The sequence below is a fragment of the Phragmites australis genome, chromosome 10 (genome assembly GCF_958298935.1).
Source record: "Phragmites australis chromosome 10, lpPhrAust1.1, whole genome shotgun sequence".
NCBI lineage: Eukaryota > Viridiplantae > Streptophyta > Magnoliopsida > Poales > Poaceae > Phragmites > Phragmites australis.
In genome coordinates this window covers 27,922,383-27,947,707 of record NC_084930.1, presented here as the reverse complement: position 1 = coordinate 27,947,707, position 25,325 = coordinate 27,922,383, and the positions used below count along the sequence as shown (strand labels likewise).

Here is a 25,325-nt window from a genome sequence, read left to right as displayed (position 1 = left end):
TTACAATACACTGTAACCGAGACGACACGATGAGGAAACAAAGGTGGCATGTACGGTTCGCACTAAGACCTACTTATTAGTGCCCCAATCCTAATCATAACATGCCTTAGGGAGGGAAAGTATGTCGAGTTACATTAGGTACTCTCTACTGCGTGCATCTAGGATACTTTCCCTTTCGGAGGGCATCGGGACCTGCTGCCTTAGCACGGCGGGCTCTCTCCCGCTTCCTTTCCCTCTTAGCCTCTCGAGCCTGAGCCACGGTACGGTCGTGCACCGCCTTCCTCATACGCTCTTCTTCCTCCCGCTTGAGGCGAAGTTCCTCTTGCTGTTGCTCGTACTCCCGACGTGCGTACGCTTCCCTTCTCCACCTCATGTTCATGTCGACCCACAGCTTCAGTGAGTCATTTTGCTCATTGTCGAGCCACTGAATAAAATCACAGAGCGGTGGAGGGGACTGAACAAATGGAACAAGATGAGCAGTTAGTAAAAGAGAGTGCGTAATCGGAAGAGATGAGGCAAATATCTGTTACTGTACCGGTCGATAACCAGTTGTTGCATGGCGAGGCTTGTCATACTCGTAGTTGGCACACATGAAGAAGCGCAGTCCATAGATGTATGAGATGTCCTGCGACTCGCGGAGCTTACAAAGGTCACCACAGAAGCATATTGGTGGTTCGAGACCTTCAGGTATGGTAGTCTCCTAATGTTTCTTTGGTGGGCTTGATGGAGCTGAGGAAGACATTGCACTTGAGAGATATGAGAAATGAGCGATGCTTCACCGTAAGGAGGTTCGGCTATTTATAGTTGGGGGAGGCAGGAGCATTGGATTCGCTCTTGAAGAAAGGAGTGAGGGCATGGGAGTAGCTGGTGGGAGGAGCATCGGATTCCATCTTGAAGAATGGGAAAGTTTTGTCATTGCCCATGGTCAGAGATTCCACGTTTATTAGTACCCGTGTTGTCATTTACTGATTTGAAAAAGCTGGGTAGTATTGTCACATCTTGTTTAAAGCCTGCGGCAGGAGGCATGTGTTGTCAAGTCATGGTTAAAGTTTAGTGCTGTGGTCACTTGTTCATTTAACGTGTCTGAATATGAAATGCGTTTACGAAATGCTAAGTCGACCATACAAAGTAAACGTGTCTTAATACATAGGAGTACATCACGAAGCGAATATGCATATGTTAGTTACATAAAATGTAAAATGCTACTCATGCCTCCCTCGTTGCCGTCGTCCGTGCGCCCCATCGTGGTCTCGATGCCGCTGGTTAACCCTCATGTGACCCGTGGAGTAGGTGAGGGGGTCGGGTGGACCGACGTGTCTGGTAGGCCTAGTAGGGACCACCGGTGTTGAGGGCTCGTCGTGCGTGGGCTGTGGTCGAAGCGGTGCACTGGAAACCTGGGACCGCTGAAGGACGTCGTAGTCAGGTGTGCCCCCGAAGAAGTCACGGACGATGTCGTATGCGGTGTCGGGGCCAGCCTCATCCTCCTGACTAGGGTAGGAGGACTGTGAAGGCTCGGCAGGCGTCAATATGTACTGGCTGGAGGGGCCTATGAACAAATAATCATGTTAGATACGAACAATATGGTATTAAAAGTAGTAGTGAAAAATGTATAATTGTACCTACGTGGTACGACGGTGCAGCAGAAGAAGGCCACGCTGACGTGCCGTAGTACGTTGCGGGCGGGGTAGGGCATGGGGCCGCCGAAGACGGACCGGTCTCGTCACCGAAGTAACCTGAGCACAGTACTAACTTATTTTGCTGAAAGTATTAGAAATTGGGAAGAAGGGTTCCCGGAGTACCTGACTGTGGACGCACAGGGCTCGATCTGCGAGGCTGCGTCGAGACTTGTGCAGACGGACCTAATGAATGTTTAATAACAATAAGTAAAGGATATTGGTCAATATTATTCAAAAGTATAATTCGTACCATGTTGCTCGGACCCTCCAAGACGTGGTAGAAGGGGTCGTGTGGGTGCCGACACTGAAGAACGTCGGTGCACGTCTGACGGCCGAGACGACTCGGCGTGTACACCACTCGTCCTGGGAGGCAGCCCTGCTACATCTGTGGTAGATCGGCAGGAGGTGAGCTTCAAGGCGCGCGTCGTCTTGTCGAAAACCCATCTAATGAAGCTCGCAACATCCGACGCACTTAGGTGATGCCCTTGCCGGATGCGGTCCATGGCAGCAGCTGCATCCCTATTTACGTCATAAGTGATATCTATCTGCAGATACGAACAAAAGTGAACAATTAAAGTATACAGTTATGTTCATTCAATATGGAGTACGGACTTCAAAAAGTTACTTACTGCTAAAGCGGCGTCCTCGTCCCAATGCACCGGGTATGTCTCCGTTGTCGATGCGACGTGGGCCCGGACATCCTCAGGGGTGTAGGTGACACGGGTCCGCGTACGTGGTACATACCACCGTAGGTACTCCCTGAAGTTCCCCTCGCTGTGGGGACGTGCCTCATCAACGACGTCCTGTAGCGCTTGGGCCCATGTTACCACGTAAGGGGACAAGCGCTCCGCCCAGAGGTTGCCAGCTGGCTGGCCTTTCCGCGTGTACCTGCATTCGAACCACGGTAAATGTAAGTCAAACTGAAACGAAGGTTGCTCAAACTATAATTTTACAAATGTACCTATGGACTTGCAAGGGGACGGTACGGATGGGGACGAGCAGGAATGCCTGGTGACGGCCAAACTGCAGCATGACGCGGTGCGGTGAGTACTCTTCGATGTAGATGTCGAAGACAAGGGGCGCCTTGGTGAGCTAGTACTCCTCGTCGCGGGTGCACAAGGGTGACAAAACCAACCCTGCACGTGTATGCACGGACCGAACGCTGTATGGCTCCCATACCACATCGTTAGGACATAGCCTGTCAAACTGGGTACGAAAATGCTCGTACGTGCTGCGAGGCTGCTTGTGGGCCCAGTGTGGCTGAGTGACAAACATCAATACAAATATTCAGAGACTAACAAAGTACGAACGAAACTGCTCATGTAAAATACGTACCCGTCGACGACACCACATCGAGGCCATTGTAGGCGCGTCCTCGTCCGTCTCGCCGTACCATTCCTCTGGGTACGAGGAGCGATCCACCACCAGCCTGCCTATGGTGAAATGCTCGTACGACCATAGCTGAAGAAGAAGTGGACACCCGGCGAAAGTGGCTAGTGCCTCCTTCTTCGTGCATGCGTCGCAGAGCGCCTGATACGTCGCAGCAAGAACAGTGGATGCCCAGCTGAACTGCGGTACGTCCTCCGCATCAGCGTCCGCTATCGACCGGGCGTACGGCACAAGTGTCCTCGTAACCAGGTGGCCTTGGCCACTAGTGAACATCACCCACCCAAACAACCAAAGGAGGTAGGCCTCCAAATGTCTCGAGACTGCGTATGCGTTGGCGTGTGGGTGGATGTACGCCGGCTGCACATATGACTGGTGTCAGAAAGGATCATTACGACATACTTTGTTAGTATTCGATAGGTTGCATGTTACCGTACCTGGAACTGTAGGATCCACTTCTTCGTTGGCCCTCGTGCATCGAATAAGAACTCATGCAAGTAGGGGATGCGTCCGCCTTTCGCTCCACCGGCCCAAATCGCTGATGCATGTCGTTCATCCAGTCAGCCTGCATATCGATGACCCCAACCGCAACTCTCGCGCAAGGAAGGCCTAAGAGGTAGGAGACGTCCTGCAGGGTCGGGGTCATCTCTTCGCACGGTAGGTGGAACGTATGTGTCTCCGGCCTCCAACGGTCGACCAGTGCTGCTATCAGCGACCGATCGAAGTAGAAACGACGGGCCGCAACCTCGGGGTTCTCCGTAGATCGGGCCTCGACCAACCGGCAAAGCGGTAGGAGTCCAGCCGCTGCCAACCTATAAGTATTGCAGTATATCAATAATATGTAACAACAGCAGTGATATGACAATTTCGTATCAAATTTTCTAAGTACATGTGGCTCCATCGCTCGTCTACCGTCAGCAGCTCTCCAGGGCCTCGTGGGCGAAACACTCCTAGCTCCGTCTGGTGCTCGGCGGATAAGAAGCTGCGACGCTTCTTGTCCACGGCAGGGTCCAAAAGCTCGGGGGTCGAAGGGTGAGCCATCTCTGCATTTGAAAGACATGTACATTAATACATTGATAAATAAATACAACAACAATATACTTTGAATGCAAATTAACTATATGCAAAATTAGCAAATATTAAAATGGTACAAAACTAGCTGAACACACATGAAGCTCACCTAGACAACAGGTGCATCACCGCCTGCAGTTTTGGGACAATATTTATAAGTGTGACCTACTTCATTGCACTGACTGCATCGCTTAATCCTAGGGCCAGCCTCAGATTCATCCATATCGTTGCGAATCCGACGAGTTTGTCTTCGGCCCGGTGCGTTCTTCATCTTTCCCAAATCAGGCACATATATTCTTGCAGGCCCTGGGTTACTTGTAAAAGTGTCAACAATGCCGTAACCATACAGCTCCTGGTTCCAAGTGTTCAGTACTTGATCTTTCATGAAATATTGTGACACATATTGCCTTGGAAGCATATGGTGCTCTGCGCACGCAGCTATGACGTGTGTACAAGGTTTGTGGAGTAATTGTGGCTTCTGACAACTATATATGCATGTCCCACTCCTTAGCACACACTCTTGAACATGCCGCTCACGTCTACCCCCCCTCCGACCCTTATCCCGACACAGGACACTGAACCTGTGCTCTGCGGTGCCCTCTTGATTTGCGCGATGCATGTGGGCCTTCCTATTTGCCTTCTCTATGTACTCACATAGCATCCGACCGTAAAGCATACGATTGTCCTCCATTACAACCTTAGCAGCTGCATACTGATCAATGAAGTACTTGCAGGTCCCATGCAAAATGCCTTCTACAATTCCAACTAGTGGTAGGGACCTCATTCCTCGCATGACCCAGTTATAAACCTCTGCAAGGTTTGTAGTCATTACTCCATACCTGGCATCACCACTGTCGTACAGCAGAGCCCATTTTTCATTTGGCTCATTGCGTATCCACTGTGAAAAGCTCCTAATAGATGAGCCCGATCTCCTTACAATCTGCGGAGTATCGGTTGGGAGAGGACCGAGAGCTATTGGTTCCTCATCGTTAGGTGCAGCCTCCGCAATTTGTTTAAGAGTCAGTTCATCAAGTCTTGCCCATAATGCATTGAACTTATGTTGCTGGTTCTGACTACACAACTTCTTGAAAAGCTTCATTAACTCTTTGTTTTTAAACTGTCTGTAGAAGTTCACACCCATATGGCGCATGCACCACCTGCTTTTGAGATCTGGCCACTGTACTGGTACACCCCGTCGCACGCTACCATATTGCATATCCAGCAAAGCCTGCAATAATCCTGCATGTCTATCATGAATGAGACACACATCTGGTCGGTCAAGAACAATTGCATGCTTCACCCGCTCTAGGAACCAATACCAGCTGTCCCCGTTCTCACTCTCCACGAACGCAAACCCTAGTGGCAGGACTTGGTTGTTACCGTCGACCCCTATTGCAGACAAAATCTGCCCTTTGTACTTCCCAGTCAGGAATGTTCCATCTAGGCATACGATGGATCAGCAATATCTAAATGCTTTGATAGTTGCAGCGAATGCAAAGAAAGCACGCTGCAACACTCTTTTTCCACTGTACTCCACATCAGTACAGGGGTAATGCTTGATATCATAGTAGCTGCCTGGATTTCTTGCACAAATTATGGCTAATTGACGAGGTAGATTATGATACGAATCTTCATATGTACCGAACCTCATCTCAATAGCCTTTTGTTTCGCCCTCCATGCCTTCGAATAGTTTATTGTGTACTGGAACCTTTGCTCAATAGCACGGATTATTGATCGTGGCTCATACCTTAGGTTGTCCACAATCTCTTCGTACATAACATTTGCAATGAAAGCAGAAGACAGGTTTCGGTGGGCGAACTCTATTTCCTCAATGTGACAACTATGTTCCTTAACTATTGAGCATTGCCAGTAGTCTGCCCATTTTCCTCTGAATGCGTGCACCCGCCAAGGGCACTGAGGAACCAAGCACTTCACATCATACTCTCTTTTACTTGATTTAACAACCTTGAATTGCCTACGAAGAGACAACGACCAGAATTTCACTGCATCAATAACTGCCTCTTTTGTAGGGTACATAGCACCCTGTGACACCTCATTCTCATGGTACTGCCACGGTGTCTGGTCAGCCTCGCTAACCACCAACTTCAAAAATTCTTGATTCCGCCACTCTGCAGGAACTGGAGCATTACCCTCCTCATCAGAAGAATCCCCATCGGCAAGGCCTTCCTCCAACTCTTCATCCTCCAAATCCATATCTTCAATGATGCTAGGGATGTGCTCCCCTTCATCAGCTACACCCATCGGTTGCAGCTCTGGAACATCACCAACCTCCTCCCTGGACCCTACATTAGCCGCCTCTGACTCATCTTCCACTGCCTCATTTGGTCCTGCTACTGCTTCTGCAAAGTTCGCCTCATTTTGATCTTTCAGGTACGCCTCAACTAACAAAATAAGCGGCAGGCCACGTTCACAGCATATATCTACATACTGCCTCCAAGTTGATGTGGCTTCGATGGGAACAAGCTCACAAAAGTATCCATGACTAGCACGGCTCAGAACAGCTTTCAACTTCAGCTCATATTGCTGCGGATCCAGTTGGAAAAACCGCATGAGTCATTTGCACATACCCACAATAGTCCTCTCATTAGCCTTACTAAGCCCCTTCATGACATGACGAAATTCAGAGAGATCTACAACGTTGGGACCGTACCTAATTTCACCCTCACCATAATATATCTGAAAAATTAATTTATCTGCCATCCCTGGAAACACCCGCAAACATAACCCATGTTAAGACAACAAACTATATTTCTGATTATCGGATAAAATAGTTTTTAAATACTACCCTAGGTTCGCAAATTATCATCTACTGTTGCCTCATACGTCCGTAGGTACAAATAATATACTAAAAATTATATACTACAAATAACATACTGAAAATAATATACTAAAAATAATATTCTATATTGAACTGTATCGTACCATTTTCTAACTAAATTTGACAATTTTCTAAACCCTAGGTCATAAATGTCTAAAATCTATGTCATATACTACTACTGCACTAATTAACAATAATAAAAAGGAAAAAAAGATTTACCTGAAATTTTTCTTCAAATCCGCGGCCCAAATACAGCAGGGCTTCGCCGACCTCTCTTCCTCCCCTCTCCTTTCTTCTCTTCTCCTCTCTCTTCTCAACTTTTCCTTTTTTCCGAATTTTATGGTTTTTTGCCCATTTTTTGGGCTTTTTATAGCCTGCAGGGCGCGGACGGGCGGTGCGACGCGGCGGACGGGAGGAGCCCTTACCGCCCCCTGAGAGGGCGGTAAGGAGCTCTACCCGCCCCCTCAGGGGGCGGTAAGACTCTGGACCGGGCGGGAAGACCCCACCCGCCCTCTGAAGGGGCGGTTAGGCCTACCGCCCTCTCAGGGGGCGGTTAGGCCTACCACTCCTAGGACCCGTAATCGCCCTCTCAGAGGGCTGCGGGCGCTTAGTTTTGCAAATATTTTTACCAGGAATCTATTTATTTAAATTTTAACTAAAAAAATATATAAAAAAAAACTCTCCGATGTTTGCGTTGGGGACTCGGATTGTCCGGTCTTTTTAAAATTCAGGGCAGCCGCCGCCACCAGCCCGCTCGGAGACGCGTAGATCGGGAGAGCTGATCGGCATGGCGTGCGTGTTGGCGATCTCGGTGGAGGACGTGGCCTACGAGGAGGACGTCCTGCGGGAGCCATTCAAGCTGGGCGCGTGGCTACGTTACCTGTCGGCGCGCGGCCATCTATGAGCGGGCGCTGAGGGCCCTCCCGAGCTCGTACAAGCTGTGGCACGCGTATCTGACGGAACTCGAGGTCGCCGCGCGCGCCCTGCCCGTCACCGACCGCGCCCGCGCCGGCCTCAACGCCGCCTTCGAGCGCGCGCTGGCCTCGGGCATGTCCCGGTCTCCCGGATGCCGCGCGTGTGGCACATGTACGCCTCCGCCCTCCTCGACCAGCGCCTTCTCACACGCGCCCGCCGCGCCCTCGACCGCGCACTCCGCCTTGCCTCCCTCCCCGGCTGCCCCGCGCCGACTGTCATCACCGTCCTCCGCCGCTACCCCCAGTTCGACCCTGCGCACGCCGAGGATTTCATCGCTTACCTCATCTCTGCAGGCAGGTTTCGGGACCCGGCCAAACACCTTGCCGTGGCCATCAACGACGACGGCTTCCGCTCGGCCAAGGGCACGACCACGCGCCAGCTCCTGCTCGATCTCTGCGACCTGCTCGCCCAGCACCCGGAGGACGTCGCCGGGCTGTCCATGGAGGCCATCCTCAGCAGCGCCGTTCGCAAGTTCCCAGAAGAGGCCGGCGTGCTGTGGACAACTCTGGCGGGCCACTATGCGCGGAAGGGCCTCCACAACAAGGCGAGGGACGTGTTCGAGGAGGGAACCACCACCGCGGTCGCTGTCAAGGACTTTAGACTGGCATTCGAGGCCTACCTTCACTTCGAGCACGCTGTGATCGCCGCGGATGCAGAACTAGAGGAAGGTGGCCAAGAGGAGAACTCTGCCCTTCAGGGCTGCTGGTTGGCCAACCACGCCGACGCCGACATGGCCATGTCTAGGCTGGAGCGTCTACTTGAACTCCGGCCGGGGTTGCTCAACCGCGTGCAGCTGAGGCAGAACCCGCACGACGTCCAAGCGTGGCACGACAGGGTCAAGATCTTCCACACGGACCCCGCTAGGCAAGCCGCGACGTACGCTGAGGCCCTCACGACCGTCGATCCGATGAAGGCGACGGGGAAGCCGCACACGCTGTGACTCGCGTTTGCCAAGATGTACGAGGGGCGCCGCCTTCTCGACAGTGCTCGAGAGGTCTTCCGACGTGCCACGCAGGTGAACTTCAAGTCGGTGGACGACCTCGCCACCGTTTGGTGTGAGTGGGCAGAGATGGAGATGAGGCAGCGGCATCATGAGATGGCCATTGACCTCATGCAGCAAGCGACGTCGGAGCCGTCCATCGAGGTCAGGAGACGGGCGGCCACTGACGCGCGCGGTGAGCCGGCTCAGTTTAAACTTCACAGGTCCCTCAAGCTGTGGTGCTTTTACGCCGACCTAATGGAGACACATGGAACGCTAGAATCCACCTACGCCGTGCACGAGAGGATACACGGTCTGGGGCTCATCACGCCTCTGCTGGTGCTCAACCACACCGCGCTTCTGCAAGAGCACAGGGGGTTCGAGGACGCGTTCTGTGTCTACCTAAGGGGCGTCAGGTCCTTCAAGTATCCGCATGCCGAGCCGATATGGGCAGCCTACCCGACCAAGTTTGTCCAGAGGTACGGGACGAGCAAGCCGGAGAGGGTGAAGGACTTGTTCGAGGACGCCGTCCGGCAGGCTCCGCCGCAGATGAAGAAGGGCATGTTCCTTCGGTACGCCAAGTTCGAGGAGGACTTCGGCCTTGCCAAACGTGCGATGAAGGTCTATGAGGACGCCGCGAACTCTGTTCCCATCCGCGACAAGCTCAGCGTTTACGACGTCTACATCGCACGGGCTGCCACGCTGTTAGGCGTTCTCAAGGCGAGGGAGGTATACCATCAGGCGATCCATAGCGGCGGCCTCCCGGACAAGGACGCGAGGGAGATCTGCATCAGGTTCGCCGATCTGGAGATTGGTCTCGGGAAGTCCATCGTGCAAGGGCACTGTACGTGTACGCGTCAGACTTCACTGATCCGGGCGCTCACTCTGAATTCTGGAGCCGGTGGAACGACTTTGAGGTCGTTCACGGCGACGAGAGCACGTTCAGAGAGATGCTGCGCCTGAAAAGAACGATGACCCACATGGTCGTTCAGGCGCAGGCCGAGATCTGCACGCTGAAGAGGCCGTCTGCCGGTCAACAAGTCGAAAACGACGCTGGTATGCTGAAGTTTGTTCTCTTGCCAGCCTAGCTCTCATCGGTTGTTTTCTCTTTTTCATTCTCCCTGCCCCTTTGCTTTTAGTTCATGCTTGTAGCCAGAGCTGACTAAGTTTAACGGTGAACTGCTTGTTGACATTTTTATAAACTCTACCCTTCTAAAATGAATAGGTAGTGCACCTGCCCTCTTGCTTAAAAAAAAGACCAAGAGAATGCGTGCCGTCTACTAGTTAATTTGTTAGTGCTGTCCATTTCTTATTTCCATTTATAATTTGTTACTTGTATGTGCTCAGTGCTCGCCTATGATGTATGTACGTGTCAAAACTGGTGAGGGATTAATGAAACAGTTCCTCCAAAATGTTTGTTTCCACACAAACATTACTAAGACCCTGTGCGGCAGAGTTCCACCTTCCAACTCCACATCAGATTTTAAATTTATTAGTTAAAATAAAGTAGTTTAAGTCTCGATTTTTAGTCTAAAATAGAAATAAGATTGCTAATCCAAATAAGATTGCTAATCCAACTTAAACTACTTTATTTTTACTAATAAACTTTCGAGTGAGCCAGATGCCCCATGCTCCCAAGATGACTACCTCCATATAGCAGGCAACGTTCAGCTTGCTTTTGAGATCACTGATTCCATTCTGCACTCAAATTCCTCTGTCTCAGTCAAAGAATAGAAGCTCTAGTGTTTCTTAAGTTTCTTGGTGACAGCAAACGCAGTTATATGATGGCAGGTGATAGTTCTTACGATTTGGTAGGTTTCTCGTATTCAACCGATCATGCAGGAGCAACCAGAGTCCAGAAGAATATTTTGTCTCTTTGGCAGGCACTTTCCCATAAACATTTGAACACCACAGGCGCTTGGCTCTGACCCGTTGGAAGTTTGTACATTTAACTGATATATGTCCAAGTAGGCAACTATCTTTGCCATCAGAGTTTGGCAATTCTACCAGAGCTTCTGCCGGCTGTAGAAATTGAGCATATGCTTGTACTGACAGTGGTAGGTTGAACAGATCTAGAAGATTATCCAAGTGCAGTACTTGCTACACTGTGATGGATTGTGTCTTCTTATACGTTTCTAGTTGTGGGAATTGCATTTGTCTAAGGGATCCATTCCAAAGGTCAGTTCAGAAAAAAGCAGTGGGGCCATCTGCAATTGAGCACTGAGCTATGCCCTTGTATAAATCGAGCAGCTCGAGGTTGTCACGCCACCAAAATGATCCCACGTTCAGTTTGTCTGGTAGTTTGCCATTCTGGCTAGCCTCCTGTCAATTCTTTGAATTACAGGGAAAGAACTCCTGAACCTTGACTTTGTGAGTCCTAGTGGGCAGCCCCAAGTATGTGAAAGGAAGGGAACCTTTCAGACAATCCAATTTTTTTGTTAGAATTTCCACCTTTTCTTCTGGCACATTTATTGGGGATAAAAAATATTTCTGATAGTTCACGTTTAGTCTAGTGGAAGCTGCAAAGGTGATCAAGAGATTTTTGAGGCAGAATAGTTGTCGAGCACATGCATGCATTATTACCGGAGGTGCTTCTTTGTCATCTAAATCTTCGGCGAGGTCGTTATCGCTAAACCCTGTCAGCGTCTCTCCTGCTATATTCTGCAGCCTGAAAACACAACCAAATCCAATTATACCTCTGCACATACCTCGGGATTTGCTTCACCGCAATGTTGTGTTGTCCAGTTGGCTTCTCCACATAACAACTCACAATTCCAACAGCAAAAGTAATGTCTGGTCTAGTGTTTACCAGATATCTCGAGGTGCCCACCATGCTGCGATATTCAGAGGAATCAACTGGTTCAGCCCATCATTCTTGGATAGCTTCATCTTGTTTTCCGTTGATGTCAGACATGGATTGCAGTCTAACATACTCTTGCTAATCACAGTCCAGCCATCCGGTTGCTTCACTTCTATGCCCAGATAGAAATGGTAGGATTAAGGTGGACCGTTAGAGGGGGGTGAATAGGCGATTCTAAAAATTCTAGAAAGATATAACTGATAAAGATGAGGAATTAAAAACAATCGGTTACAACACATATGAAATCCCAAAATCTATGTCTCAATAAAAATAATCGATTCTATGTCTATATCAAGGTTTGCAACCTAGGGTGACATGTAAACAATTATAATTCTAAGAATGTAAATTTCTCAAAGTAAATAAGCTTAACTAGGCAAATCATAAAGGAGACACCGGATCTTTTTATCGTAGTCTCCCCTAATCCATGTTGAGGTGGGTTCAAACTTATAACTGCTCATCTATCAAGTATACAATTCTCAACATGAGAAGATGCTCACCACGAGCAACTTGATCTTGAGCCGGATTAATCCAATGAACCACTCACTACCTAGATTTCACTAGAGTTACAGTTTACTACTCCAGCAAGGCGTGCACAAAGTCTCTCACAATCATACCGGGCCTTCTCACAAGCTTCTTTGAGAAGATCACTAGATCACAATGCCACCGCACCGTCTAGGTGTTAGCACACACCAAGAGTAACAAGCCAAGACGAACTCGACTCTCACCAAGTGTCTAAAGCTTAATCACTGATGCAAATACGCTTGATTCTTGCCTCACAACCCTCTCTATGTGCAACACATGCACAAATGTATGGGGAGAACTTTACTTAGCTCAAGGATGCTCAATAGCTGCAGGAGAGAGCCTCCAAGCTGCTGGGCATGAGGTATATATAGGTCATAACCCGAAATATAGTCGTTGCCCAAAGTCTGATCTTTCTACACATCTGGCGGTTAGACCGTCACTAATCCAATGGCTCTAAAACTAGTCGTTACAGCCATTTCAAACCTCCGATGGTCAGATCGGCCACCTTGGCGATCAGACCACCACCCATTCTAGAGAAGTGAAAGTTCTCTACAAACTCCAATGGTCAGACCGATCATCTTGGTGGTTAGACCGCCACCTTGGCTGTCAGACCAGAGTTCTTGATGGTCAGACTGCCACTCCCTGACCAACACATCTGACACTCAGAAACGGCGGTAGCTTTCTAACCCGATGTCCGATTTAGGTGATCTTAGACTCTACGGAAAGCTTATTCATAAGGCTACACATACCAACTGATTGCTTGATCTCAAACACATTAGATCAAACCTAAAACATAATCCAAAGATCCACCACAATGAAAACTGCATGAACCTTAATCTTTTGCAAAACAAATTTAAAATCTAAAGGTTTCATGTGACCAAGGGTTAAAACATTCACTATGACAAATTGCAAAACACCTTTATAAACTTAGTGACATGTTATACGAAGTAGGAATATGGACTTGAGCTATTTGCAAAACTCATTTGCAAAAATATAGCATCCTACCAAAGAGAGTATACACATGCAAGATTGAGCTTATCAACATAAGGTAAAAACTCAAGCAATTATCTAGACCTCTCTTAATAGTATGGTATTTATCCTATCAATCCGGTCATTTCTCTTCTCAAATCACCATTGACCGATAAAAGAAAATATCCTACATTTTATACCTTTGCCTTGAGCTATTCATCCATTTAGACTTGACGAACATATTATCCAAGTCCTGGTGCTTCTTTTAGGCTTATCATTAACTCTTCACGTATGCTTGATAACGATGTTCATCCTCACTTTCCATCTCGATCCTCTCTTGATCTTCCGGAAGCTTGATAAAGTTCACTTGATTGCTTCCCATGCACCAAACATAGAAGACTTTTCTTTTCATACCATCTTCATCCGGTTCACCACCAAGTTATGAACCGCAAGCATCAAGCACACAAATTATCCACTAAGCTTATTTTGATCTTACTCTTCCAACTCGGCACATTGAATATCTCAATTCAACATTTGCCTTCATATGGAACCTAACCCCAACTTACTCTCAAGCATATAGCATATGAGTTAATCCATAAAATTCAATTGATAATTCCATATATTTAGTTACTTGATCTCCACAAGTAACTTTGATCTTCACGCTTATTGTCAATATTCTTAAGACCATCCTAAAACTTCGAGAGGTCTCTTTCTCTCTAGCTTCTTCTTCATCACATGAGCATCACTTAGAGCTCAATGACCTCGATGCATATCTTTTGATCTCATGGCATTCCTCAACGAATACATGCTTTATCAATTAGGCATCTCCTATGGAATAATCTACTAACAATTCTTAATATAATTGTTAGTCCATAGGCATTACCATCACTTACCCGAGCATCAGCTAGAGCTCATTCATCTTGATGTATTTCTCTTGATTACATGGCATTCCTCAATGAATCCATGCTCTATCATCCATGCATCACATATGAAACAACTTACTAATAATTCTCAACACAATTATTAATCCATAGGTATTGTCATTAATTATCAAAATCACATTTAGGGGCTAGATGTACCTTTAGAAACACAAAAGACCCAAATTACTCATCTTGAACATGGAGCCCATCTGTACATTGAATTGAGTGATGTCGTCATTGTTGGAGCCTGTGATCACTAGATCATCAACATTGACGCCCACCAAGAGCATCGAGGCACTGTTGGTTCTCTTGTACACACCATGCTCTAGAGGACTTTGCATGAAGCCTAGAGACACCAGAGCGGCGTCCAGCTTGCAGTTCCATGCCCGGGGCACTTGATGTAGACTGTATAGAGCTTTTCACAACCCGAGCACAGAATGTTGATGCTCATTGTTGGCGAAGCCGGGCAGGTGTTGAACGTAAACCTCCTCTGTAAGTTGTCCATTCAAGAACGCCAACTTCACGTCCATCCGTTGTGCGCGGCTAGTGCGAGCAATACCTGCACTGATTCCATCCCCTGTCATGGTGCATACCCTTTTGCGACAAGGTGAGCCTTGTGACGAACAATGTTGCAACTAGCATCCTTCTTGACTTTGAACACCCACTTTAAATCGATCGCCTTATGGCCTAGCGGCAGCTTGGCTCATTTCCAAGTGTTGTTGCTGAGGATGGAATCCAGCTCCTCTGTTACTGCATACCTCCACTTTGGTTCCTTCACAGCCTGCTTGATGTTGGGTGGTTCATCTGCGGAGAGGAAGTAGAGTTCTTTAATGTCCTCAGATAGTGGCACCGATAGGATAGTGTCATACATGATTTGAACCAGCTAGTACCGTAGTGGATCACCATCGCCGTCACATGTTCCTCCAGTGGGCGGCGAGACCTACTGAACTCCTCCTCCTCTGTGCTAGCGATGATCCCGTTGCTTGTACTTCGGCTACAGTCAATCCTGAGCTAGGAAAACTCATGCCTTGGCTATGTTCTTGTGCCACAACCATTGTTGGTGTAGAGGCTTCTTGTCCAACAATGGAGTCAGTGAAATACTCCACTGTGAATACTTCAAGTTGAGTGATGGACAACATTGCTCTTTCTATTGTTGTGCCAGGAGAGCTCCAGTCTCAGCCTTTTCGCTCTTCAAAGATTACGTCCCGTGTGATGTGAACCTTCCTTGTGACTGGATCAAACACACGGTAAGCCTTTGATCCATCCTCATAACCAAGCAGGACAGTCTGAATTGATCTGTCTGAGAGCTTGGTCGTGCTTGGCCCGATCTTCTTCATGTGTGCCAGGCAACCGAAAGTGCGCAAATGATTCACCTTAGGCTTTCTCTGGTTCCAGGCTTCATAGGGGGTCTTCCCTTCCAGGCATCTCCACCACTGTGCGGTTTCTTCATTCCACCACTCTATCCTGCCGAGGGGAATAGGGAGCAATGGTGTTCCTCATCACAGTAATCCTTGAGTTCAGTTGAGTTGATCTCACCGCCACGATCACTACGGATGGCCTTCAGTTTCAGACTGGCTTCATTTTCAACCAGAGCCTTCACTTTCTTTAGTTTCGTTAGTGTTTCCCCTTTGGTCTTTAGCAGTTCAATCCACATGAATCTACTAAAATCATCGACTATAAGGAGAAAGTACTTGTGACCACTGGGTGCTGTCGGTGCGATTGGACCACACATATCCACTATGCAGACGCTCTAGTGCCCATTGTGAACGAAACTTGGATGTTTGAGGAAATAGGTTGCACGACTGCTTCCCAATCAAGCAGCCCTCGCATACTTGATCTGAGTGATCGATGCAAGGCATCCCCTCCACCATACCATGAAGCCCCAGCTTGCATAGTGAAGGAAAGTTCAAGTGGCCATAGCGCATGTGCCACAGCCACGCCGGGTCTTCAATCTTGGGGACAAGCATGCTGGTGCGGTGACGTTCAGCTTGAGCTTGTACGTGCGATTTGCATATCACGCTGCCCGTGCAAGTAGACGTCGGTCACTGTCAAAAATGATCATGGACCCGTCCTTGATGACCACCTTGCATCCCACTTTTTCTAACTGGTCAACACTTATGATGTTGTTCTTTAGTTGAGGAATATAGTATACCTTGGTGAGCCCCTTATGATCTGAGTTTCTACATTGCAACAGAATAGAGCCCCTGCTACAGGTCTTCACACTAGAGTCGTTACCGAGTCACGCCATGACTTCCACCCTGTGATCAAGGAAGTTGAACATCGCTTGATTCCCCATCATGTGGTTGCTGGCACCTGTATCAAGGTACCACACCTCATCACCAGTGACAGTGCCTCCTTGGTCTTGTTCATTGAGTAGCACCTCAGGCCGCTGTTCTGGCTCTAGCCACTCCGACCGCACCTCAGCCAACAGGAGCGTGGATAGTTCATCGCCCACCTTGGCCAAATTGGCGTCTTCGTGATGCTCACGCCATGGCTTGTGGAACTCTTTGGCATAATGCCCGTTGAAGCATTTGTCCTTGGAGCGAGCGACCACCACCACGCCCACGACCGCGCGGCTTGAAACCACTGTGCCCACCACCATTCCAATCAGCTCCCTATGACCCTTCGCCCATCTCGCGCTTCTTCATGCGGGCCTGACACTCCTCCTCAGTCAGGAGCAACTTGTCGCCCGTGTTGCTATCAGCGCGTGTGCACCATTCTTCGACGACACGAAGCCGCCCGGTTAGCTCCTCCACGGACATGTTCTTCACGTCCAGCAGAGACTCGATCGAGATCGCCATATGTGAGAGTGAGTCAGGAACAACGCGAAGGAACTTGGTCACAACCTTTTCTTCCGGTAGATCATCATCGAGATCACAAAGACGATTGGCGAGCCCTGCGATCCGCATCGAGAAGTCATCAATCTTCCCCCCCATCCTTGAACTTGATGTTCTCGAACTCAGTTCAAAGCTTCTGGGTGTTCGCCTCTCGAACGCACGCCACCCCTTGGTGCATCACCTTGATTGTCTCCCAAGCTTCCTTGGAGGAGTCTTTCTTTGCCAATGTCTGCAACATTTCTGAGGAGACCGTGCGCAGGATCGCTGCCAGCGCCATGCAATCCTCCCAGTAGTCCGTCATGCCGGGGTCGACCGCCTCCCACGTGCCCTGCGCCTGTAGATTTACTCTCATCAAGAGAGCCCAATCTGCGTAGTTCGTCGCCATTAGCATGGGGAGGACGATCGAGCCTCTCGACTCTCTCACCACCTTCGAACCATCATCTGTTGGCTCCCACTGGCGCCGTGTGCGCTTGAGCCATCATTGTCGTTGTTCATGCGGCCGCTGGATCCACCGCCATCGATGTGGATCCTGGCTGGAGGTGACTTCAGGGAGACAGAGTCGTCGCCGGGCATGGAGAACTATTACCCGAGCCCTGATACCAATTGTTGGTGCTGCCGATGTTCCAGCGGATTGCAAGATACCGACACCGGATGATCCAGCAGGCTGCAGGAGTTTGTTTGGAGGAGAGAGTTCATCGATGAGGATTCTGTGCGTTTCTACAAGTCTCTGAGAACTCCGGCACATATTGCAGATGTAAGTTTGGAGCTGAAACACAAGAGCAAAACGAGAGATTTTGTGAGGCCTAACTGCTTGCCTCTTTCGGGTTTTTTTTTCAGCTTTTATTAACCACAGCGCCTAACACGGCCTAACCAATCATGACCGATTCTGACGCTACACATGCACCATGAACTCTGCATGCCTCATGCCCACACACATATACTAGACATGTTTATACAACAAGTATCACATCAAATTCTTATCTAGATTGATCACAGTCGCCGCTTGCCTTGCCTGGAGGTCACTGATCATGCCATTTCTCAACAGCGTTGACAAGCTCGGCGGGGACATGCTCATCACATCAGTGTCGACAGCCTCGGCGATCTCAACGGGGACGAGTGTCATCTCATCAACGGTGACAACCCCGGCGATCTCGGTTGCGGCGGCCTTCTCGACGCGCACTGGCCTGCTCAGTGATCTCGGCGGCGGCGTTTTGCTCGATGGACAACAATCTCTCGGCTCGACCCGTTCAGTTGCATGCAGACTCAGAAAACTTGCGCTCGCTCGGCTTGGTCCAATGCTTTGAGATCATTGTTGTAGCCACGTGACGGGCATCCGGGGCGTGCTGCATGAGAAGGGCTGCGCAGCACGCCCCCATAGAATTTTTTTCCCTGATTCCTACAAGTGACACAACCTTGTTGCATTGAAGATTCAGTGTTGTAGTGAAATATTGGGCAAAGAAAATATGCCAAGTCCTTGCTGAGAAATCAAACATGCACATGCATGATGACTAAACATCCTAAACTTACTCAACCCGTTGAAAAAGTCGGAACTTTCGATTAACTTTGATCGTACAAGTACAATGTTGCTAAGCTGGATCTTAGAATGAATGAACACCAATCACGACATCAGGTAATACCTGCTAAAGGCAGTACCGATACTCTGATACCATCTACAAGGCCCTAGATTGTGCAAGATATCGCTTTCAGGGAATCAGGGTATTATATACAGACTCAACAAGACCTTGAGCTCTCACTGTCAACAATAATCATTGTAGGTTCTATAGACAACAAACTTCGGAGTTTGTGCAAGAACATTTCTGCTTGGCTGGTGATTTCTGGGAAATGGGTAGCCTCTATCGTTCAAATCTTTCATGCCATCTTTTGTAAGACGGGAAGCTGGCAACAGTTCGAAATGTGCATCGAGCTTGTGAGCGAATGATGTCTTTGGTGACATTCCTTTACATAAAGGCTGGGCAAATTTGGTAATAGGGCCTCTTGCCCTGAAAGGCTGTAATAACAAGCATTAGCTATGTGTGGTCTCGAGCAATTACAGCCAGTACATGATATTTTCCGTGGTCTTCAATAGTTATAAATTTAAAGCTCATTTCTTTTATCGAGATGAGACTTCCCCTTTGATTGGAGAAGCTCCTGAACACTGATAGTCTGGAACTAATACTAAAAATCACTATCAGTGTCGGTTGGTGGTTCCAACCGACACTGATAGTCTCGGTCTCGATTAACGTTTTTTTTCGAAAAAAACTTAAAAAGAAATTTGCTACCAAGGGCACCCGACCAGAGGGTGTCCACACGAATGCACCTAACATTCGCAGTCATGCGATATTTACTCGCATGCGACGACCAAGACTCGAACTCAAGACCTTATAGCTTGTGCGCACATGTGACCCTTCTAACCATCTCAGCTATCATCCGTTTGTGAGCATAGTAGCATAATAAATCATTTTGACATCTTCTGACCGAATGTTTGAATGGTTATTTTGATATCTAAATGACCTCAAATGAAAAAGTTATCAACTACAAAGTTGTACATCTCGTCGAGTTCTACAATTTTATATAAAGTTTTTCTCCATCCAACTTCATGTGAAAAAATTATGAATTTTTTAATGTGAGCTATCATCCACAACTGCTGTAACTTTATTATAATTATTTGGATATTTAAATGACCTCAAATTAAAAAATTTCAACTACAAAATTATAGATCTCATCGAGAACTATAATTTTCATATAAAATTTTCCCCATCTAACTTCGTGTGCCAATGTAATCTCGATGAATAGGCCAAGCGTGTCATTGCCGCTACATACGGTGCAGGCATAACCAGCACAGACAAACAACTGTTATCGAATATAAAATCTTTTTCTGTTCAGTAGAGCAGTGAAAGGAATAATCAGGTTTAGCTAAACAAACACCACAACTCATCAGCTGCAGTTTGCAGAGGCAAATGGAGAGGATATATATTCTATTGATCGGCTAGTGTTACTGGTACCAAAATCTTGCAGTCTGAAACTGTCATACTGAACACCCTTGCTCCACTTTGCATCACTTTCCTGAAAGTAATGCACTAATTGTTGGTCTAATGGTCCATTGGTGCCCCTCAATTCATCATACAACAGGTGCTCTTCTTTAATTATACTTCTCCAGATTTATGCTTAAGTAATTTCCATGTTTTTCTGGATAAACTACAAAGATATATATTTAATTAGCTGCTTAATTAGAACTTGAAGCACAGCAGCAGCAGCAACAAAGGGAGGAAAAAAAGGAAAGGACTCATCAATGAACAGAAAATGCTGACGAATTAACTCCCAGGAAAAACAAGATATAGCTGCGTTCTTGTCAAGTGTCACTCTTCTGCGAAATGGTCGTTCAGTTTGCGCCGCCGTTTGCTCGGGGAAGACGAGGTTACTGACGACGGCGATGTTCTCAGCTGCGGCGAGAGGATCATCGGACGCTTCTTCCTCCTTGCCGTCGTTGTCAGTGCTGATGGCTGATGTAGCAGCTGGTAGCAACTTCGTATCTCTTCCTGTTTACAGGAAAAAATAAACAGAAGAAAAAAAACTCATCACTGACAAGGCTACAAAAATCTTCAGCTGGTCGTGCCATGACCCATGAGCTGGTCAGTCAGTCAGTCACCTACCTCGCTCGGGCCAATGCACCACGACGCAGCTACCTCTGGGCTGACGACACTGATGCATGACATTGTTGACATCTCGTTCGCCGCCTGGAGCACGGCGGCTGCCGCCATTGACGCCGGGCAGTGGCTCAGGAACACGGTTTCTTCTCCATGGAAAGAAGATTCTAGGATCAGTTAGCAGCTATTCAGAACAATCTGTTTATCTATTGATTGGGTGACACAATGACACTATGTGTTTGGATTGTTACAGATATAAATGGTGTTTGATTTCTCCTATGGGCAATGCAGCCCAATGATTTGCTCCCTTCCTATGTAGTACAGAGCTTGGCAATTAATCCTGATGCAGATGTATCACCGACTCTACTGACCCCATGTTTTCATAAAAGAGGTGAGAGGAACATAAAGAGACAACGGTGACATTGTGTAGACATACATACATGAAACAAGTTCATCAAAGATTCAAAGGATCAGCTAGCTGTGTGCCTTTCAGGTTACTAACTTGAGATTTCTCACACTGTGTCAGTGCTTATAAGGTTACAAAAGGTAAGTTTACTGATTCATTTCCCTTCTTTGAAAAAGAATAGTAGTACCATGGATTGCATTGAGAGTAATTTGGCATGCTCTCAAGATCAGACTTCTTGTGCATCTTCCCGACGAATCGGCCTTGCAAGCAAAGAGATCGATGAACGCAAAAGGCGTCAGGGACCGGAGCCTCCAATCCAGCTCCAAGAGGACGAGGAGCTCCATCCTTTGAATGGTGCGTGGTTCGAAAATGAACCTTGTGCTCTCAATCTATTGTTTGACGTCAATTACCAAGGTACCCATTTATATTCATTGTGCCATAACACAATGCAAGTGAAATGATTGGGTGAAGAGCAAAGGGAAGATAAATCGATCAAGTTACCTGAAGGTTCAGTAATGGTGGTACTGAGGTTTCCTCCATCTTGGCAGCCAGAGACAGGCAAGCCACAGACAGCAATTGCAGTGCCCATCCATGGTCCTAGATGAATTTGAAATCAGATGAGCAATGTAACTGGAACTTCACCAATCACTCAAAGATGGTCCTAGCTGACAACCATGGATAGTTTCAAATCTAAATAGTGTGCCTGCTGATAATAATTCATCGTGGTCTGGCACATCTGAACGGAACACGGGAACAGCATCACAGTCACATGCATGCTTTGTCTACTAATGGCAAAGTTTCCTGTTCAATACACATTCTCTGACAGACTAAAATGGCCTATCAGCCTGATTCAGCCTAGAGCACTTTGCAGGTTGCATCTTTGCCTAAAAGCATTCCGGTGTATATCCTAGCTATCAGCTACCATCATCTATCAGTCAATCCTTCTATAAGCCGTTTTTTATGCCTTGGCCCCACATTCAATTCGTTACTGCCTGATTACGCAGTTAATGTATAAGGGCATCAAGATATGCTAGATGTTTATGGCTACGTGCTTAAAAAAAAAGAGAATATTAAACATCTATATAAAAATTGTAATTTTCAATGTAAATAAAGACTATATGTGTTTAAATATGGTTAACTATCTTGTTGGCACTAATACAAATAGTGATGTTTAAGTAAACATTTTACTCTTTATCTAACCAACTGTGCTAGTGCAGTTGAAAATAATAATAATTTTTTTCATAAGCACCTTCTCTAAACACTCTATTATGCATGGTCTAACCGGACACAAGCTTAGCATGGCGGGGCTCACTTACCGGCAGGCTGCGGGAGGACAAGAACCGGTCCATGTAGCTCACGGCGAGGTAGGCCGTCGCCGGCTGGAAGCCGTGGTACGACCGGGCCTGGAAGAGGAAACCAACTGACATACATACACGTCATGCATACAAGACTAGAAAGAAGAAAAGGTCCCGGCGCTGCACCTTGAGGATCCAGGAGACGGACTCTGACCAGCCGGCCAGCCGATCGCACCTCGGCCGTCCCGGGCATCTCGCCGTCGGCGAGCACGTGGCCTCTCCAGCGACGTACACGTCGGAGTAGTCCTCTGGCACCAGCGGCTCACCGGAACCGGCAGTGGAGCCGGCGGCGCAGGGCCCCGAGTCGTCGAAGCGCTCCAGCTCGCCCGCGTCCTCGTCGCACTGGAGGAGCGCATCGTCGCTGCACGGCATCGTCTGCGCGCGCATTCCCCTCATGGCCTCATCCCCTCGGCGTCGATGCATGCAGTCTTGGAGCATGCGGCGTTACTCATATGTATGCATGACGTGTATGCACTCTCTTTCCTTGCACGAATCTATAAGCCTTTGGCTCGCAGTATTGAATAGAGTCAAGACAAGAGTTGCAAAATAGTACACGGTCCAAGCCAAACGAAAATAAGTATCCAGTACACTATAGTACTGTACAGCACACAGCAGCCCCATCACTATCCTCGAACAGTCCACGCTCCAGAGGCCACAGCATCCTGCTGCGGCTGCGCCACTACAGCATACCTGCACGTAGCTGCGTACTATCAGCGAGCAGTACCCAATATGTTTACATATTTGCACTTCGTGGATTTCATTCGACTCAAATCTAGAATTCTTTCCCGTGTCGGCCGCCATTTCTTAGGATTTAGGGTTACAAGAAGGGAAGGGGGTTAAGTGGTCGAGGATGTTCCCCAGGCTTAGAAGGAGGATCGGGTAGTAAACCGGACCTGTGACGGTGGCTAATGGCGGGTCGCGAGAGGTGAGGTGGGGCACGAGTGGTGGAGGACAACTGGTATGGGTAGTGATCATAGCGGGAGAGTAAGGTAACAACCGGTGGTCACGAATCTAGTAGCAGAGACGTTACGGGGGACTGCAGGAGAAGCGGAAAATTTGGAGAACACATGGGGGAGAAAGATAAATAGTAAATGGGAGGGGTGGGGGCAAATGCTTAAATAATTTCCATATTTTTTGGATAAACAGTAATAACTGCACACATCAACCGAACATCATGTTGGATTCAGGCAATTGAGATATAGCAGCACCCTCATATATTTGGGTCCTAATAGGAGTGTTTTTCTACTTTTATATATTCGTAGACAAGCATTCTGGTGGACTTAAGGATGACACCAGATCTACCCTAGATTTTGCTAGAACGGATCTGAACTGAAACCTGATTCTTCAAATTCGATTTAGCCCCGAAATTAATATTAAACGTAAAACCACCCCTATCACCCCGGCCCGACAGGGACTAAAATCCAACCACACGGGAGGGTGGCACGGGCGTGTGACGGGGCTCGCTGGGGAGGGCAGTGGGGGAAGGGCGCGAAGCCACGGACAGACGGAGCAGTGAAAGGCACGGATTCCAGGGAGGCCTTGCCGTGGCTGGGCGAGCGAGCAGTGGCGGCCGTGGATGGACGAGCCGACGGGGAAGGGCGCGGACTGTTGTAACATACCTGGGTTTTGGATTTTAGGACTATTTTTTCACCCAAACTCCTCCAGTCAAGTCTGAAATCCGCAGGGACCCACCTAACGGAGCAAACTGCCATCCTTAGGTGTGCTGCAGGGTCGCTCCGGTCGCCATGTGAAGTGTGTTTACTCCCTGGTCTTTGGATCCGCTGGAGTGTACGTATGGCTCATGCTGAGCTATTAGGTCAGGCTGTCATGTCAGCTGAGTGGAAGAGTGGTGTCTCGGCGTTTAGCTACCATGGTGACCGGCCGAGTAAATTAAATTTCATGAAACAACATGCAACTGGGCCACTCTTATCAGAAAAACGTAGCCCGTGAGCTTTGACGCGCAGGCTAATAATACGAAATCACCCAAAGTATGCAGTTCTCTGAAATAAATTATATTACCAGCTGGAGGTACAATTAATGTGATGGCAGTATAGGATGTGGAAATCACACGTCTACAGACAATTTACTTAGCTACTTGCACACTGATGGTAGTGAACGCGACTGCTGCTTGGTCTGCATGCTGCAGTTTTTCCATCAGCACCCTTCTCCATTTGTAAATACGTACGCATGCAGTTTAATTTGTATCTTGTCGAGAGGTAACGCCACTTTCGTACCGTACTATTTGAATCAACGTGTCCTCCTATCCTACAAAGTTTTGGACGAGTAGATCAACAAGACCACAGAAATACATTGTTAGGGAGTGGTACTATGTTAGCCCTTATTTGTTGATTTCGGTCACATCAGCTAACTCTAAAGGTAAAGTAGCAATGTTAATATTGTAATAAAGATGATTCACCATACTCTGCAGGGATAGAGCCAAATGGCATATGACAGAGGACCAGAGGCCTGGGGATGCAAACGATGATCCCGAAGGGAGCGTAGAAGAAAGGAACACTGAAGTGTGGAAGCGATAGCGATGTCTGGAAGACAAAGCCTAGATGCGATGCGAAAGCCGAAGCCCAGACGAAGAGCGAAGACCAAAGCCCGGAGGACAAAGGGATACAACAAAGCCCAAAGGGTGAAGGAATGCAACAAGAAGACCTTTGACAAGAGAATGAAGGCCTACCCCAAGAGGAGCATGTGGATTAACTAGAGTCTAGCAAGAAGACGACCAGAACAAATTTGCTAGTAGCCCCGAAGGCAGACTGACGCGGGTCCCTTGGGACACGTGTTGAGCTCAGTTAGGTTAGGGCTTTGCAAACGTACATTGACTGTAATATCTAAGAATATTTTGGGATTATTTCTAGTGTCAAGTGGAATATTTA

The 25,325-nt window shown here is 48.0% G+C and overlaps 1 protein-coding gene and 1 pseudogene across 2 annotated transcripts; one reads left to right on the top strand and one right to left on the bottom strand.

Moving 5' to 3' along the window:
• The first annotated feature begins 7,760 nt into the window (after nt 1–7,760).
• Nucleotides 7,761–10,015, top strand: LOC133930202 (uncharacterized; annotated as a pseudogene).
• A 10,068-nt stretch (nt 10,016–20,083) lies between these two features.
• Nucleotides 20,084–22,885, bottom strand: LOC133883160 (cyclin-D1-1-like). Of its 2 annotated transcripts, none has more exons than XM_062322382.1 (6): nt 22,567–22,885; nt 22,402–22,488; nt 21,587–21,682; nt 21,273–21,474; nt 20,686–20,825; nt 20,084–20,571 (listed from the first exon to the last, which is right to left on the bottom strand). In XM_062322382.1, the coding sequence occupies exons 1-6, from the start codon at nt 22,876–22,878 to the stop codon at nt 20,392–20,394; spliced, it is 1,017 nt and encodes a 338-aa protein (XP_062178366.1). In that variant the 5' UTR covers nt 22,879–22,885; the 3' UTR covers nt 20,084–20,391. The 2 variants fall into 2 exon arrangements, with proteins under 2 accessions (XP_062178366.1, XP_062178367.1); XM_062322383.1 differs by having other exon boundaries at nt 21,273–21,345.
• Between the last annotated feature and the right edge of the window lie 2,440 nt (nt 22,886–25,325).